The sequence below is a fragment of the Castanea sativa genome, chromosome 9 (genome assembly GCF_040712315.1).
Source record: "Castanea sativa cultivar Marrone di Chiusa Pesio chromosome 9, ASM4071231v1".
In the NCBI taxonomy this organism is placed as follows: Eukaryota; Viridiplantae; Streptophyta; class Magnoliopsida; order Fagales; family Fagaceae; genus Castanea; species Castanea sativa.
Window position 1 is genome coordinate 42,572,955 of NC_134021.1, and position 18,814 is coordinate 42,591,768.

General features: G+C 32.1%; 1 protein-coding gene across 1 annotated transcript; it reads left to right on the forward strand.

The window, feature by feature from the left end:
• The first annotated feature begins 9,602 nt into the window (after positions 1-9,602).
• Positions 9,603-15,611, forward strand: LOC142609340 (putative glycerol-3-phosphate dehydrogenase [NAD(+)] 1, cytosolic). The gene is made up of 6 exons (XM_075780911.1): positions 9,603-9,824; positions 10,419-11,079; positions 12,743-12,964; positions 13,819-14,066; positions 14,913-15,052; positions 15,337-15,611. Exons 2-6 carry the CDS (start codon positions 10,422-10,424, stop codon positions 15,458-15,460), a joined length of 1,392 nt encoding a protein of 463 aa, XP_075637026.1. The 5' UTR covers positions 9,603-9,824; positions 10,419-10,421; the 3' UTR covers positions 15,461-15,611.
• The last annotated feature ends 3,203 nt before the right edge of the window (positions 15,612-18,814 follow it).

Sequence of the window (18,814 nt, forward strand, 5' to 3'; positions counted from 1 at the left end):
ACAGGATAGCCGTATATGGTCCAATACCTTCAGCAAGGAGGCTATTTGGGAAAAGAAAGATTGTTAAGGATCTTGGAATGAAACAGATTCAAAGACAGACAAATAGATCACTATTCCCTAACAATAGATCACTATTCACTGGTGACAAATCACTATTTCACTAGCGACATATCACTATTCACCAGCACGCGTGAATAGCTTCCAGACAAATCAAGACAGTCCAGACAGATACAGACAGTCTAGACAGATACAGACAGATGTTCAAAAGTTACTACTATTTACTAGCATGGGTAAAAAGAGATCTGATAGATTCCCGAGATCTGAAAGATTCCTAGACAGATGCAGACAAACTATTAATTATCAGTACTAATTTCCATACCACCAACAGATTAACTTGAGTTAAATTTACCTACTCAGATTACTTTACCATGGTTCATTTCACCTATAAAAGAGACAGACTACAAAGACAGAAGACAAGTTTCTAAGTTTCTAAGATTCTAAGTTTTTAAGTTCCAAGTTTTAGAAAGCCTTTTGTAATAGCCTTCCCTTTCTCTCAGAAAGACTTTTGTACTCTCTCCCCCTTTTGTAATATTGTAAGTTATAACCTTTCTCTTCAGACAGTTTTATTTTCAAGCTTGTATCAAAGACAACAGTTTGTTTTCAAGTTTATCAAAGACTGAAGTTTTTATTTAAGTAAGATTTTACTAGTTTCTGTTTTCATATTCCATACTTCATTTTAAACTTATTTTGAATATATCTATTTTGCTATTTAGTCTCTTTATTATCTATTTTATCATTGTTTATGCTTCCATATTACTGTTGTGCTCTCTCCTGGGTAGTCATTGGTATTAGAGCATCCAGATCATAAAACACCTAATGAACAGTGAATAATTTATGCAGAAAAAATAGTGAACAATTTTTCATATAATGCTGAATAGAATATAATTTTATGCAGAATGCTAAAAATAGTTTATGTAGAAAACAGTGAACAATTTTTATGAGAAAACATTAAACAGTTTTAATTAATGCAGAAAACAGATTTTATGAATGTAGTAAGCAGATTTGAATATACAGTAAACATGATGTGGCACCAACTGTGGCATGAATAGTTTTTTGAAGACACGTCACCAGCCCGCTGCTGTAGCACCAACTGTAGTCATACGAACCACATACGCCAATAGACGCCACTGTTTCACACGTGTTGCACAACAACTCGGCACGATTTCACACACTGTCCAGTCATATTATCCACATTCACGTGAATACTTAAATATATGAATAATCGTACCCTGGTGCTAGGGACATAGCACTGTGTCAATTAAATATGACGCTCTGTTCAAGAACATTGCAACTACTGCCCACATCTTCAAATCTCACTGTGACATTGGGAACATTTAAAATCTTGTTCATGTAGTGTTTTTCTAGCCTGTATTGACATTACAAGCTCTAACAACTGAAATTATAATGCTTGGAACATGAAATGAGGTTATAAATGCACCACAATAATGATCTTATTTCTACACCACTAACTTCGTAGATTGACTAAGGTATGAGTCGCAATGCCTCAACATCAAATCGTACAATGCGAAACAAGTTTGGACCTACTTCAACAAATGGATTATCACAAGTTCTACCAGATCAACAACTATAGACATACATAGACCACTATGGAGGGAAATGGGTTGGAAAGAAGAGAGATTTCCTTAATATGCTAATATACACGTATGAAAGTCTTGGAAGCGTCGGGCACATCATGGTCGGCAAACCTACAAAACTAAGTACAAATATCACTGTAATAGAGTTCATTGAAGCAAAACCACCATGGTCAACCCTATATGAGAAAATGTGTGAGTTTGAGGTGTATTGTCAATGGCATGGGTTATGAGTTGCTAAGGCACGCTCAGTCGAGTTACCTAGAAATGAACCTGCCAACATACTTGCTCATCTTGAACAAGAGAACAATCAAATGCAAAGGCGATTAGACCGTTTTCTTGCAATCCAAAAAGCTAGGAAGTATCTAAAGGGGAAGGTGCAAGAGCGAGCCATCAAGGCTATTAATGAAGTTACTGCGTTAGATGATGAAAGAGATATTTCAGACTTTTCAGATTCAAGTAATGATGATTTCCAAAAATTTCTACCTATGAACATTAGACGTTGTTGTTAATGTCCACCATTGCTACACTGATGTTTGCAGTGCTGCATGTGTTGCTCAATGATTTGGTACGTTCTTTGATTTTCCATTGAGTTTAAACGATTTTGTTCATTCAACGATTTTGAATTTCTCAACAAATTCAGATGATCAATACATTAGTACATAGTTTTCCATCTAATTTTCACGATTTTGTACATTTAACGAATCCAAACTTTTCAACAAATTCAGACTATCTGTACATCTAATTTACACAATTTTATTTTGTACTTTCAAGATTTTATACATTCAACGAATAAATTTTGTTTTTTACAAATTCGAACTATCTATACATCTAATGTACACAATTTTCTCTTGAATTTTCACGATTTTGTACTTTCAACGAAATTTGATAGGCCAAAAACGTATTGACCCCTAGTGATTAATTAATTGATTAATTAGTCAAGTTTATTAATTAACCAAATTAACATGCAAAGCACATGGTAGCACAAACAAATCACCAATTAAACTAAGTGCAGCGGAAATTAAATTGACACGGTGATTTGTTTTCGAATGGGGAAAATTAACACAGCAAAAACCCCACCAGGTGATTTTAAGGTCGCCACTCCCGAGAAAACAGTGAACAATTTTTATAAGAAAACAATGAACAATTTTAATTAATGCAGAAAATAGATTTTATGAATGCAATAAGCAGATTTGAATATACAGTAAACATGATGTGCAGAGAGCAAATTTTATTAATGTAGAAATAGATTTTATCAATGCAGAAAACAAATTCGATTATTGTGAAATTTAAGCATGAAAAAGCATTCAGATTTGGCCTTTAAATTTAGAAAACACGATTTTAGTAGGTGTTTTATGAGAAAACAGTGAACAATTTTTTAAATAGTGAACATAAAATAATTTACGCAAAAAAGAGAGTGAACAATTTTTTAAATAATGCTGAACTGAAAATAATTTTATGCAAAATCATAGAAATAGTTTTTGTAGAAAACAGTGAACAATTTTTATGAGAAAACAATGAACAGTTTTAATTAATGCAGAAAACAGATTTTATGAATGCAGTAAGCAGATTCTAATATACAGTAAATATGATGTGCGGAGAGCAAATTTTATTAATTTAGAAATAGATTTTATCAATGCAGAAAAACAAATTCGATTATTGTGAAATTTAAGCATGAAAAAGCATTCAGATTTAACGTTTAAATTTATAAAACACGATTTCAGTAAGTGTTTTATGAGAAAACAGTGAACAATTTTTACGCAGAAAAGAGAGTGAACAATTTTTTAAATAATGCTGAACAGAAAATAATTTTATGCAAAATCGTAGAAATAGTTTTTGCAAAAAACAATGAACAATTTTTATGAGAAAACAATGAACAATTTTAATTAATTTAGAAATTAATTCATATTTTGAAATTAAAATCTCTATATTTTACAATGCTTCTATTTAAATAAATAAAAACATAAAAAACTACTTATTTTTATGTTTATGTTTATTTGTCGATTATCTCAAAAAAAAAAAGTTATAAGGAACTCGAGTTTACTAAACTCGAGTTCCTAACAAGGTACTCGAGCTTGGTGAGCTCGAGTACCGTAGAAATAATCATAAGCATAATTTTATTTATAAAAGGTACTCGAGCCTGGTATACTCAAGTACTGTGTTGCATGGAACTCGAGTTTTCCAAGCTTGAGTACCACATTATTTTTTTAATCACACAAATTCCAGCTTAGCAATGCCACGGTGGCAGAACTGATGGGGAACTCGAGTACCATTTGGAACTCGAGTTTTTGAAACTCGAGTTCTAAAAAAGTGGTATTTCCCTATTTAGTTCCGAAACAGTGTTTTTTTGCTACAAATTTATGAAAATTGTGGTATTTGGCCATTTTCACCATGCATCATGTATAAGATTCAAAGCTGAAATTATTGAAGCATAATGAAAATATTTGATTGCACAACAGAGAAATATAAGAGAAAGATGTGGCTACTGTCAAAAGACTAATCCATGGCTATATAGTTTAACAAATTCAATTTTAGCAAAAAATGAACCCAAAAATTCAAATGTTAAAACTTTCAAAAAGCCAAAAAAAAAATTAAAGAATTTGAATATTCCAAGCCTAAAAATTATTGAAACAAAACAATATATATATATGTCTATGTGATTACACAATAAAGAAATATAGAGAAAGATGAGTTATCTTCAAAAGAATTAGTCGTGGATATAGTTGTTGAAAATTGTTAGACAATTTCAGATATTGCAAAAAAAAAAAAAAAAGTGAGAAATCAAAGAATCAGATGTTAAAATTCCAAAAGTCCAAAAATAATAATAATAAATTAGATGATTCACTTGAAATTTTTACAATATTTTTACTAGTGGCTCCACTATTGCTATAGCTATTTTCACCAGGGGTAACCAATCTTTTTGTTATACTCTGTATTTCTTTTTTGTCATATTTCTCTATTGTGAAGTCATATATTCTTTTGTTTTGTTAAACCCAAAATTCAAACCAAACTATACACCAACCAATACATTCATGCATACACATACATACATACATACATACATACATACATACATATATATATATATCATCATGTACATCCTAAATTCAAATTTATTAAACCAGAAAAAAAAAAGATGATCCTAAAAAAAATTCAGAAATTTATTTTAGGGGCAAACGAAAAAAAAAATCTAACAAAAATCTTTGCCAAGTAGGAAAAAGTTCTAACCAAAAAAACAAAAATCGACAATATATAGAAGCATATATTACAAATAAGAATTTGTAAGTGAGGCTATAATACCTCTGCCACTATGTGCTTCCCAAAATGCAGAATATCTTATTTTCTACACCAACCAATACATTCACGCATACATATACATATACATACATATATATATATATATATATCATCATGTACATCATAAATTCAAATTTATTAAACCAGAAAAAAAAAAGATGATCCAAAAAAAATTCAGAAATTTATTTTAGAGGCAAACGAAAAAAAAAATCTAACAAAAATATTTGCCAAGTAGGAAAAAGTTCTAACCAAAAAAACAAAAATCGACAATATATAGAAGCATATATTACAAATAAGAATTTGTAAGTGAGGCTATAATACCTCTGCCACTATGTGCTTCCCAAAATGCAGAATATCTTATTTTTGGTCAAAGCTTCATGCTATAGTATATAAACATGTCGCCTAGCCGGACGTACAAACATGAAACCTGAACAACACAAATACGGGAGGGAGGCGACCGTTAGAGCTTTTGAGTAAGAGAGAGATAACGGGGTTTAGATGTTGTTTTTGCTTTTTAATAGGACTGGATTAGTAGTGTTTTAGTAGGATAGGTAATAGAGTTGCAAAAATATAAACGGTTTAAATCATGCATAGATTTTATGTATTTTTTTTATACTAATTCTTTGTTTTTTTTATTAAAATAATGCTGATGTGGAAAAATGTGGAGAGATTAGAGACTTTCTTTTTATATAGATATATAGATTAGTGAGTTACTCCCAATGATGGTGTGTGTGTATATATATATATATTTTTTTTTTCTTAAAATTTTAATAATTAAATTTAAAGAAGATTTATGTTGATTCTCTTATATATTATTATTACCTTTTATTCTGTTTTTAGTTTAAATTTGTTGTTGTTGTTGTTTTTTTTTTTTTGAGAATCAAATTTGTTGTTGTTAGTTGGGTATAATGTTGGACTGTGCCTATATGTAATATAAAATATTGTATTTTGAGTGGCACTGACTGATGGTTGAAGAAAGCAGATGAAAAAATAAGTTCAAATATGAAATTGTAAATTAATAGTTTTCTTCTTATTTTTTTGGATTTTAGTGGGTGATGGCTAAAACAATTGTTGTAATGTTGTGTAGGCTAGAGTAGAATATCCTTTTTAGCTCATGAAATTATTTGTTTAGCTCATGAACCACAAAAACTCTTTTTTCTTTTTCTTTTTTTAGTGTAATATATATCCAAACTAACTCTTAAAATGTCATGGTCCATATCCACTTTTTATTTTTTATTTTTTTAAGTGTAATATATATCCAAACTATATATCTTATAGTAGGAAATTAAACAGATGTGTCACTTTTTTAAGGACACAGAAGTGACACAACGAAGGGTTAGGGGTGTGCATGCATTGATAACGTTGTGTCACTTCTGTGTCCTTAAATTGACACCTGTTTAATTTCCTACTATATAAGATATATAGTTTGGATATATACTACACTTAAAAAAAAAGAAAAAGAAAGTGACACAACGTTATCAATGCATGCACACCCCTAACCCTAAGTAGTGTCACATTTGTGTATTGATTAGTTTTTTTTTTTTTTTTTTTCATTTTTATGAGAAACTGTATTGATGAGTTTAATGTTATAGTTTGAAACACCAAAACTATTTTTAGATTTCTGGATAAGGAATTTTTCCATAGTGAAACTGTACAAGTAAACATTCACATCATTCAAGGCGAATGACTTAGGTAACAGCAACACTTTGGCCTTTGGGCTATCTTAATTATGATATATATACTAGCATAATGTTTCTTAAAAAAAATGTTAAGAGATTTTTTTTTTTTTTTAAAAAGAAGATTGTTAAGAGCCTTATAATTTAAAGTTTGGCTTACTCCAGTATATTTTTAAGGACTTGATTTAGGTTCAGTGCATCCAGTGCACTGAATCCGATTAGATGGTGACAAATGTTCAAAAGTGAATACATATTATCATCCCAACGGGTCCAGTACTATTAGACATTGGACCTAAGCCTAACCCTATTTTTAGTTGGACATATCATTTTTATTTTAAATATGTAATGATAAGTGATAATAAATTTTAATTTTTATATTTATTTAGTTAACGAGTGATGTGACAATCTCTTATTAAAACAAAAGAAAAATCATTTAAAAAAAATATTGAAGGTAAAATAAATCCTATAATTTAACTAGTCGACACTTTTTAATATTTTCTAAATAGACTTGTTAATTTTAGACATTCCCTCTTTTTCTTTTATTAAATGATAATATTATTATTTTATTAATTCAGAGAATAAAAAAGTGAGGTAACAACTATGTCCAGAAAAAAAGAATAGTTCCTTTTTGTTTAATTTATTTATTTTTTGCTAGTAAAAAAATTATTTTGAATGCATTTAATGTATAGAGTCGTGTACGAAAAGAAAATTTAAATAAAGAATAAAGAAAGAAGAAAGCGAAACATGCCACGTGATGCTTTTTTTTTTTTTGCTAAATGCCACGTGATGCTTTGCTATCATAGCACGTATTTTTTTTCCCTGGTTAAACAATAGTTGTGTGACCAATCAGTGTCACTATTTAATTGTGTTCATAATGGTTTCTTAAGAAAAAATCCTCTCTTTCTACTCCCCCCCCCCCCCAAAAAAAAACTATGCTCATAATGGGTTTTCATTTCTTTTTTCTAATCACAAATATTTAATAAAAATGATGAGTTTACTCTGTAATTTTCAGTGTGAGTGTGAGTGAATACATACATAAAATACTTGATTTCTACCCCCCAAAAAAAAATAACACTTGATGAAATAGTTAAGTAGTCCAAAACACTCTAAACATTGTCATTCTCAAAAATAAAAATGATGGGTTTCATTTGTTGCACATCAAAAGTTTACTCAATCAAACTACGACAATTTTTTTTTTGGTTAATAGGCTTGAATATATTAAAAAACAGAAAAACAAAGTACAAGCTGGCCACAGAGGCCAATGTTGTGGCTATAAGCCTAAGGTCAGACTGACCATTAATATCCGATACAACAAGATTAACTTAATCACCAAAGGGTGGGACATCAAAAATAACAAAATCTTCCTTCATATAACAGTCCCTCCTAGCCAAAAGATCGGCGCATTTTTTTGAGAAACAAACTACAACAATTTTAAGTGTCAGATATTAAAATTTTTTTGAGAAACAAACTACAACAATTTTAAGTACAGTATTTTATATTATTTAATTAAATAGTATCTATTCAGTAAGATCATCTGCAAAATAGTGGATAATCGTGGCCATTTGACCATAGTTATGGATGCTTCATAAATCATAGATAAAAAAATAAAGGAAATATTGGATGTTTTTTTTTTATTACGATCACATATTGCCATGGCCTATGACGACTTCGCTACAGTTATAAAGTTATAAAAGAAATTATTTTTTTTAGTGTAAAAAATGAGAAAAAAAATTCTTTTTCTTTTTTGAGTAATATTAGAGATACAAACTATTTTACAAAAAAATTTACAAATTGTTAATGTGGCGAGTTTTTTATTTTTTTTATTTTTTATGAAGAATAAAAAAATAATGTTAGTGGTGGACTTAGATGAAAACTAATAAAAAGTTGCCAACAACAACAATTTATAAAAATGTTATAAAGTAGTTCGTGGTTACAGCATTACTCTTCTTTTTTTTGAAAAAAAAAATTTATTCTTTTATTCTTTGATGAAAGATTTTATTCTTAATTTAACTTTATAAACAGTTTTTTATAATAAAAAAGGGAGGCGGGGGCGACCATATGTGACTTACCCCCAAGACGCGACCTAATAGGAGTACCCCACATATAGATGTACGTAAAATATGTGTGGGGGTTACATATATTTATGAAATAGACCTTAATTACATTATATGAGAGACAATTTGGCAAATAAAGAGATATGACTCCAAAAGTAAATTGGGGAGTTGGGGATGACCAGATGCATGGGATTAAGTAAATAACAGTACTCACACAATAATGAAACACCAAGAATTATTCAAAACTCCTAAGATTATGCATTTTCCTAATATGAATTATAGATCATCCAATAGTTTAATTAATAGCTTTATTAACTGGTCCTCAAACGATATATCTTAAATAGTAGCTTATAGCTAGCTTAATTGACTTTTAATGCCATCAAGTTCAATTGATTGACATCTCTTTATTTTTCTCCATTACAACTATCAAAGTATCCACATCCAAAAAAATAAAAAGGGTTTCTTGTTGCCAAACAAGAAATCCGGATAAATTGGAGATTATGGTGGCATGCTAATTTAGGAATATCGTGACATTTTGTCTATAGGATTCCTCATTTCAAATACGTTTGAATCTTCCCTTAAACATTACTTTTTTTTAACGAAAGTTTTAATCTATAACTTCTACTCCTTTAAACAGTTCTTGTTAATTGTAATGGGCTTAACTAGCTGAGAGAATTTTGCAGGTAGACAACTGTAATGGGAATTAGTCATGACAAAGCTCAAAATATAATTAATGACCGTTGGGGAAGTTGGCAACATCCAAAACTTATTTAATGCAAAGACACCAAACTCAAACTCCAACCATACCCTTACATCAATGCAAAAATGTGACCATGACGTACAGCTAAGCTAGCTGCTGATTTTGGCTCATCATCATTTCCTTGTTGCTTCTTCATGTCCACAGCCCCACAACAAATGCACTTACTTTTCATGCTAATCACTATCTCTCTTCAAACTTTAAGAGCCTTCTGTTATTTTCAGCTTCTTCTTTTTTTTCTATGGTTTCCCTCCAACATTTCCGGCTCTGAGAATTGAATAAGTGTTCAGACTCTGTGGTGGGTCTTGACTACTGATAGCTAGGAAATTCAAGCTGAACCGCCGCTCTCAAAATTGAAGCCAAAAGCCTTTGTGGTTACCGACAAGAGGTTGGCTTTCTTTGACTTTGAAGTTTATTTTATTTTATTTTTATTTTTGTTTTCTGTTTTTATTAGTTTGTAGCTTTGGTAGATGAACAAACTCAATCAGACGGAGAAAACAAAGCTGTATTAGAATATTTTTTGGACTATTCTTCAAGAAAGTATTACTTAGTAGCTCTCAGAAAATAAAAAAGCTGGTATATATATATATATATGTATATGTGGCATGAGATCCATTTTCTTGATAGGTAGGACCGATAATCTTAGTGGAAACGCCAAAAATTAGTTTCAGTTTTGGTAAAAGGGTCTACCAATAAGATTTGATTCTTTTGAATGCATGCAACATGTAAAGTGGGGTTGGTCATTTTATGTGGCGAGTTGAATAGTACTGTGGGATTTGGAGTGCAAGACCCATATAAAAATTTGAGCTTGTTTGCTCTTACAAGTCTTGTGTAGTTGAGAAAGTTATAAAATTGAATGTGAAACTCAGAGGTGGAAATAGAAGAGAAACCAGAAAAGAGGACAACTAATTGATACAATTAAAGATTTTTGCTTTGTTTGTATTGATTTATTGATCTTCTTGGTGTTGACATTACTGGGAAGAACATGGTGGGAAGCATTGAGAGAATGAGCCATAATTTATACTCCAATGGGTCTATTCAGAACTTTAATGGTTTGGAAGAGAAGCTTGATGAGCTTCGCCGCCTTCTTGGCAAGGCTGCTGGTGATCCATTAAGGATTGTTGGTGTTGGAGCAGGTGCTTGGGGCAGTGTTTTTGCAGCTTTACTACAAGACAGCTATGGCCAATATAGAGAGAAGGTCCAAATCAGAATATGGAGAAGGCCAGGAAGAGCTGTTGATAGAGCCACAGCTGAACATCTCTTTGAAGTGATCAATTCAAGGGAGGATGTATTGAGGAGGTTGATCAGGCGCTGCGCGTATTTGAAGTATGTTGAGGCAAGACTAGGTGATCGGACTCTCTATGCCGATGAGATTTTGAAAGATGGGTTTTGCTTGAACATGATTGATACCCCACTTTGTCCTTTGAAGGTTGTGACTAATTTGCAGGAGGCTATTTGGGATGCGGATATTGTGGTGAATGGCTTGCCTTCCACTGAAACTCGGGAGGTTTTTGAAGAGATCAGTCATTATTGGAAGGAGAGAATCACAGTCCCAATCATCATATCCTTGTCAAAGGGTATAGAGGCTGCACTAGATCCTGTTCCCCACATAATAACTCCCACGCAGATGATTAACCGAGCAAGTAAGAATTATCTTCTTTTGCTTTGCAAGTCAGTTTGTGGTAGCAATTATCACCTTTTTTTGCATATTATAGGTAAAGGTGAATAGATTTTTTAAGTAAGAAAGATAAAATTTTCATTCTTTTGCTTCTATTTTATATGCAGTGGTGAGCGTTAAAAAGAACTTTTGGAAGTGTATAGCCTTAGGAATTTGTATGACTGATATAAACAAATTATTCTCAATGAAAGCAAAAAATTGGTTATATCTTACATGCAGTGGTGAATGTTGAAAATAAAATTTTATAGTGCAAGACCTTATGAATTTGTAGGACTAAAACAAACAATTATTCTTATGAAACCAAGCAATACGTTAACTACTACCATTTATGCTTGAATTTGTTGAGAGTGTTCTTACTTGGTAGAATCATTGTGTAGTGTAGTAGGGGTGGCCCAACAAATTTTGAGGCCCAAAACGATATATTTAAATAGGGCATTTTTGTTATTAATTAAATAATATTTAACTAGTTTTCAATATCATAATTTTTATATAACATTAATGCATTCTTTTTATCTTGTAATATGTTTTTTTTTTTGGAAGAAAAGCTAAAACTATAACAAATTTTACTAAAAAAAAGTACAAATGTTGTAGCAAAGAATGTAATTAATGACACTTAAAGAAGATAATAAACAAGTATTTGAATGAATGATGTTAGAGATATTATAAATGAGAGGTGCTATGTCCACAATATTTTTATAACAATTTTACAACAAATCATAAGTGGTTTGTTATTATTAGTTCATATGTGAACATAATATTAAGATTACTTTTTTGTCCCAATAATAATAACCAGTAATAACTTGTCATTTAGGATTTGTTGTAAAAATGCTATGAAATTGTTGTGGACATATTTTTCTCATTATAAATTTTACAACAAGATGCTTATAAAGATGTATCACCAAGTAATTTAAAAATGCATTTAATAGGTTGTTGATGTATACAAATCATATTAATTGTCACATTAATTTGTATAAAGGTTTTAAAGTAAAATTTATAGTATTTATAGTATTTTCCTATCTAAATTATTTTTTGTAATTAGTGACACATATTTGTAAGCCCTATATATTTAAAATTGTAATATCTCTAGCATTACTCAATTCTTTGGTACTTCTTAAAAGTAGAAGAAAAATGTAAAACTATTTTTTTTCCTATATCTCAAAAAAAAAAAAAAAAAATTAAAAAAATATGTATCTCTCAATTTTTGCCCCAAAATTTGGGGGTCTTTCTCTAGTACGGGCCCTAGGCGATTGCCTAAGTGGCCTAAGCCTAGGGTTGGCCGTGGTAGTGATTGGAGCTTTGGGAGGGGAATCACAATGTCTAACTTTGGGTAGGAACTTAATTATGTTGCTTATGTATGTTGATGCATTATACTGTTGACCAGCCTCATCTCTAGGATTATGAGGATCTGCTTGAAAGTTATAGGAAATGTACTTCCCTCATCTACATCAATATGATTAATTAATTTCATTGCTTGTGTTTCAAGAGCACAATATATGCAATTAGAATTTTGTTTTTGATTTTGATTTTTTTTCCCTTAAATTGAATGGTTTTTTTTTTTTAATAATTTAACCTAGTGATGCAGAAAATATTTTCCCTATTCTCTAACCTTTAGTTTATATGCCTGGTAGCCGGAATGTCTATGGAGAACATACTTTATCTTGGTGGACCAAATATTGCATCAGAAATTTACAACAAGGAATATGCTAATGCTCGAATTTGTGGAGCTGAGAAGTGGAGGAAACCCCTTGCAAAATTTTTAAGGCAACCCCATTTTATTGTCTGGGACAATAGTGACCTTGTCACACATGAAGTCATGGGTGGTCTGAAGAATGTCTATGCCATTGGCGCTGGTAAGTTTCAGAGTCATTGTGTGGGTAAACTTGATCTTCTATGCCAATTTTGATACTGCTATTTTTTTTTTTTTTAATGATCCCTTGGGTAATTGTATTATTCCTTTTCCTAGTTTCTTGTTTAGCATATATAGAAGTGACATCCTATTATTGAAAGATCACTTTGCTGATCAAGCATTAGAAAAGGAAAGAAGACTGCAGCATAAGCTTTCCTCATATTCCTGGAAATGAAATTCAGTGAAAAATAAATAGAAAAAACACGACGGGCAAAAAAGTCTGATATTGTCAATTGAGACATGTACAAGGATGCAGTATTATGTATTAACAACCTTTTTGGTGTGACAATGATGGTCACAGTTATTATGAAATGAAATTCACCCTTATAACACTTTAGCTGGAGATGAGTGCTGATGTAGACAGTTTCGTTGATAAACCTCTCCCAATGTGTTTCTTTCTCGCTATTACAAGCTAAATTTTAATAAAATTACATTAAAAGCATGGTCTTTTGATAGAGTGTTTACTCATGGCACATTCAAGTTATATCTTAATAGTTTTCTTTGTTCTATTGATCCATTGTCAAATTGGTGACTGTGTTGTACAGATTTTTGACATATAATGTATGTAATAGAACAGAGATATGTATTTATATATGCATGCATGTATATGAATTAACAACCCTCAAACTCTGCTAGGTAACTCTTGCCGAGTCCAATCCCCTAATTATTTCAGTTCAGAGTAAAATGTTGCAACATCTGGAATAATATATGTTGATTGTAAATGCACGTTTTATTTATTAATATACATGGTCTATGACCTGAGTTTACATGGTCCGTTTCACATTGTGGTTTTCTCAGGAATGGTAGCAGCCCTTACAAATGAAAGTGCTACCAGTAAATCAGTATATTTTGCACATTGTACATCAGAAATGATATTTATTACCCATTTGTTGGCTGAGGAACCCGAGAAGCTTGCAGGGCCTTTGCTGGCTGACACTTATGTAACCTTGTTAAAAGGTCGTAATGCATGGTATGGCCAAATGTTAGCCAAGGGTGAACTAAGCCTAGATATGGGTGATAGCATCAGTGGCAAAGGAATGATTCAGGTACTGAGTTTGATTGAACATTTCCTTTGGAATCCATGTAAGATGCATTCTCATCAAATTCTGCAATTATAGACTATGGTAGTATGTGTCAGTACTTTACAGTGAGTTTGGGAGCAACCCAAAGGAGAAGCAGTTGCTTTGAAAATTTTATGTAAGTTTCATCTTATAAGAACAAAAAAAAAATGTCACTGTAGACCCTCCACATCCAACCACTACATACTTCTCTCTCAACACTAGAACAGGTCTAGGCCTTTTAAACTTTTTGAATGTGCAGTGCACTTGACATAATCATTAAGTATATTGCATGGCAGATTTGGCTGGTCATGGGATTGACATGCCCTTAAGTTTCTTTTGAAGGCACCATTAATATAGCATTTCTCATAACGTTATTTGCAGAACAAGGTTCTGTTCAATTTTGTATGGTTCTGCCAAATATTGCTTTATTCTTGAATAACATTCTCAGCTTGATTTGAGGGATCTTGCTTCTCTCTCACAAATGTGACACATTTAAATTTCATTTTGTGTTCTGTTAACAATAGCTGCAATGCTGATATTGTCCCACTAAATGCATCCACAAATGATGCAAATGGCAAATTACAGACATATTTTATTATAATTGAGACGCTTTCACACTAGTGAACTAAATGCACTATGTTAGATGAATGTGAGTTTTCTGTAAGACATCACCAGAGTTCCTGAGGCCCCTGGCCACATCAGTTGGACTAGGAGTCTGGACTTTGACTGGGAAAAGAACCACATTTTTCTTTCTAGATTAGTAACATTCCTTTTTTTGTTGACTTGCATCTTACATCATGATAGTGCTAAATCTGCCCTATTATTTTCCAGGGTGTTTCTGCAGTAGGGGCTTTCTATGAACTTTTGAGTCAGCCTAGCCTAAATGTACCGCATCCCGAAGAGAACAAGCCAGTAGCTCCTGTAGAGCTATGCCCCATCTTAAAGACACTCTATAAGATACTGATCAGAAGGTAAAGTTTCTGCAACTCATTAATCTCATTTGTGATCTCAACCTTTAGTGTACTTGTTATTTACTTATTGTGGAGCCTGAGTTCTTGTGACAAATGGCACTTAAAAATAAACCATGCATGAGCAATGACAAATTAACAACCAGGGGTGTTGTTTGTTTTGTTCACTTTTATTGTGAACCACTTCAATAAAACATGACCCTTGTGTCATTCTGACTCACATGTATAAGCATGGATTTGGTCAATCTGGAATTAAAATCCTTTTGTCTTTTATGTTGGATTTTCAGGGAACAATCATCACAAGCAATTCTGAAGGCACTGAGGGATGAAACCTTGAATGATCCTCGAGAACGCATTGAGATCGCACAAACTCATGCTTTCTACAAGCCTTCACTTCTTGGACAGCCTTGATTACTTTTTTCATAGCGAAAGAAAGTTATAACATAATTTAAAGAAGCACTTGCTGTATTAATGCATGATGAACAAAACATATTGGTTATTGTAATAGACTGTGTATTGATTCAATAAATTATATATAACTAATTGGCTATCTTCAGCTTCCAGAAGGATATAATTGAGCGATGGAAACACTAAATAGAATGGAATGGCTTCACCAGTTCCGGCTCTACATGTGAAGCAACTGAGACAGCCACCTAAGGCCCCAAGTAGAAAAAAGGCTCCCAAATTTTAACTAATAGGGGTTTTAAAAAAAAAAAAAATTATAGTAGTATTAATTAAGTTCAAATATTAGCCAATAAATAAAATTATATTTTTTTATCAAATAAAAAACAAGAAAAAAATTATTATGTCCACAACATTTTTCACAACACTTTTAGGCTCCGATTGAGAGGAGGGAATGGAATGAAAAGAATAATTTTAGAATATTCTTCCCTTCTTTTGTTTGGGAGTTTTAATGGAGGGAATGGAAAGTCAATTCTCTTGTTTGGGAGTTTAAGGCTGAGTTTGGATACAGCTTCTTGCGTCTGCGTTTGCGTTCAGTTTTTTTTTTTTTTTTTTCCAACCGCAATTATTGACCCATTCTTCTGTGAACAGTGCATTTGTGCACTGTTCACGGACCCACAAATTTCACTTTTCAGCAACTTTTTCATTAAAAATGGGTCCCGCGGTACTATTCACACATTTTAAAATTATTTTGCTACAGTGTTTTCAGTTTTCAGTTTTCAGTTTTCAGCAATAAGCTCTATCCAAACGGACCCTAAGTGGGAGGGAATGGAATGGATAGGAGGGAACACTCATTCCACTCTATTCTCTCTCAAATTTCCATTCCCCCCGAAATTGGGAGGAATGAGAGGGAATATAATTAGATTTAATGAATTTTTTACTAAAACTCTCAAAATACCCCTATATATTCAACCATTTATTTTAAAATAGGGGTCTAATAGTAATATTGTCATAAAATGATTCCATTCCATTCCCTTCATATTACTCCCAAACAAGATTATTTTCATTCCTTTCTATTCCTTTCTATTCCTTTATTTTAAAACATCCAATCAAAGTTACTTAATTCCATTCCATTTCATTCTTTTCCATTCCTTTCTCTTACTTACGCTCTGTTTGTTTCGATGGAAAACCTTATGTAAAGATAGTTTTTCATGTTTTCCAGTGTTTGGTAGCATAAAAAAAGATGAGTCAGCAGAAAACTATATTTGGTAAACATAAAAAGTATGACTTATTTTTAGAGATTGTTTTCCTTTAAATTTTTTTGGAAAACAACTATATCTCATAATAAACTAATTAAGGGAAGTTAGGAGGCTGTTTTTCAACTTATTTAAAGTTGCTACCAAATATTGAAAAATGAGATAGTTTTATAGAAAATACTTATTAGAAAATGACTCATTTTCTAGAAAATATCATTACTGAAACAAACAGAGCGTTAAATACATTCCATTCCATTTCCTTCCCTTATGAACTCCCAAGCAGAGCCTTAGAATAAGTTATAAGTGGTAGGTTGTTACCGGGTACTATTGATAACAAAAAATTAATTTAAGTGATGAGTTCAAATTAGAACCAGTAACAAATTAACACCTAGGATTTGTTATGAAAATATTATAAATGTAGAACTTCAAAAAAAAAGAGTAATACCAAAAAAAAAATCACATTATTTTTCACTAGTTGAATTAACAAACTAAGTCCACCACTAATATTACTTTTTTACTTACCATTATCAATTTGCCACATCAACAGAGGTGAAAAGTTTTGTCAAATTTTTTGTCTATAGACTTTCAAAAAAAAATCTACATGGTTCTTGTTAATTAGAAAAAGTTTTAGAATTTAAGTAATATATATTTTTTTAAATCATATTTAAATATATAAAAGGCATTTGTGCGTACCAAAACGGGCTTTAACCAAGATGGGCCAGCATTTGGGCTCACAACTTATTTATATGGTGGGCTTAAGAGTTTCCTACTATAGGTGGATTTTTGCTGGGCGACTCAATAGTACCCCTAGTTGTGGTGAACTCTCCTCTCTCTTTTGGTTGCTCTCTTCTCCCCTGATACTATCGCTCTTTTTCCTTTCTATTTCCTCTCTCCACTTGCCAACCCCTATCTCTCCTTTTGTTCTCCTATTTATAGCCTCAGATAGGTGGAGGGGTCATGATTGCTTCCGGACCTCACTTGTGTGGGTGGGGTTTGGTATCATCGTTTTTGGTAAGAAGATGCTCTGCTGTGAACAGTGGTAGTGTCATTGGAATTGGTTCCACCGTTGCAGCCTCCAAAAGACTAATCAGTAGCGATATTTTTCAAGGCAATACCGGGCAGCAGAGGACATAGGATATTCTCGGCACGTGCGTTTCCTGATCAACACACAACTGATCAGCGTAAGCCTTTGTTGATGTTTAGGAAGAGAGGGACCCATTTTGGATATTTGGGCTCATGTTGGGCTTGAAAGAGTGTTCGGATTAAGATCACAGGTCCAACGGGGTCGGGGTTGTGGACCGTATTATAAGGCCAGGGCCCAAGGCCCATTGGGCCTAGTACCCTGGCCCGTATAGCCTTAATTTCAATTTTTATCTTGGGAACCCAAATTCATTAAGTGCCCCTAAGCTTCATAGATTCTAATCATTTCAAAGCACATGGTCTTACAATTCTGCATAGGGTTGAATTTTATCGTGTAGGATGCATAACAATGTCCTATAGTGATACACATACACTTGCCCCAAAAAATTGAGTACTAATTATTATATAGCAAATACTTTTTTTAATCGCTAGATATACTGAATAATTGTAATGTATTTTACAAGCAATAAAATATATGAGTGTCTTTATAAGCAAAGTGGGCCTACACGATAATAGCTCCCCTCAAACTCAAGGTGGGTGTGAGACCAATGAGTTTGTCAACCAAAACACAAAGTTGACCCTTAGGTAGTGACTTAATGAATATATCTGCAGGTTAATATTGAGAGCAGCTTGAGAGCACTATAAACAAAATGATGACGGATAAAATGACAATCAATCTCAATGTGTTTAGTTTATTCATAGAAAACATCATTGTGAGCAATTTGAATAACGCTCCAATTGTCACAATAAAGTAGAGTGGTTGTATATGTGGACACACTTAAATCCTTAAGAAGGCATCAAAGCTAGAGGAGTTCATATGTGGTATTAATAAGGGCACGATATTTCGCTTCAATGCTGGAGCAGGCTATAATGATTTGTTTCTTGCTTTGCCAAAAGATCAAAGAAGAACGAAGAAGAAAACAATACCTAGTGGTTGACTTTCGATAAATAGAATCTCTTGTCCAAT

Coding starts and splice junctions, on each gene's coding strand:
- LOC142609340 (XM_075780911.1), top strand. CDS start 10,422: ATGGTGGGAAGCATTGAGAGAATGAGCCATAATTTATACTCCAATGGG. Junction 14,067..14,912: donor GTGGCAAAGGAATGATTCAG/GTACTGAGTTTG, acceptor ATTATTTTCCAG/GGTGTTTCTGCAGTAGGGGC. Junction 15,053..15,336: donor TATAAGATACTGATCAGAAG/GTAAAGTTTCTG, acceptor TTGGATTTTCAG/GGAACAATCATCACAAGCAA.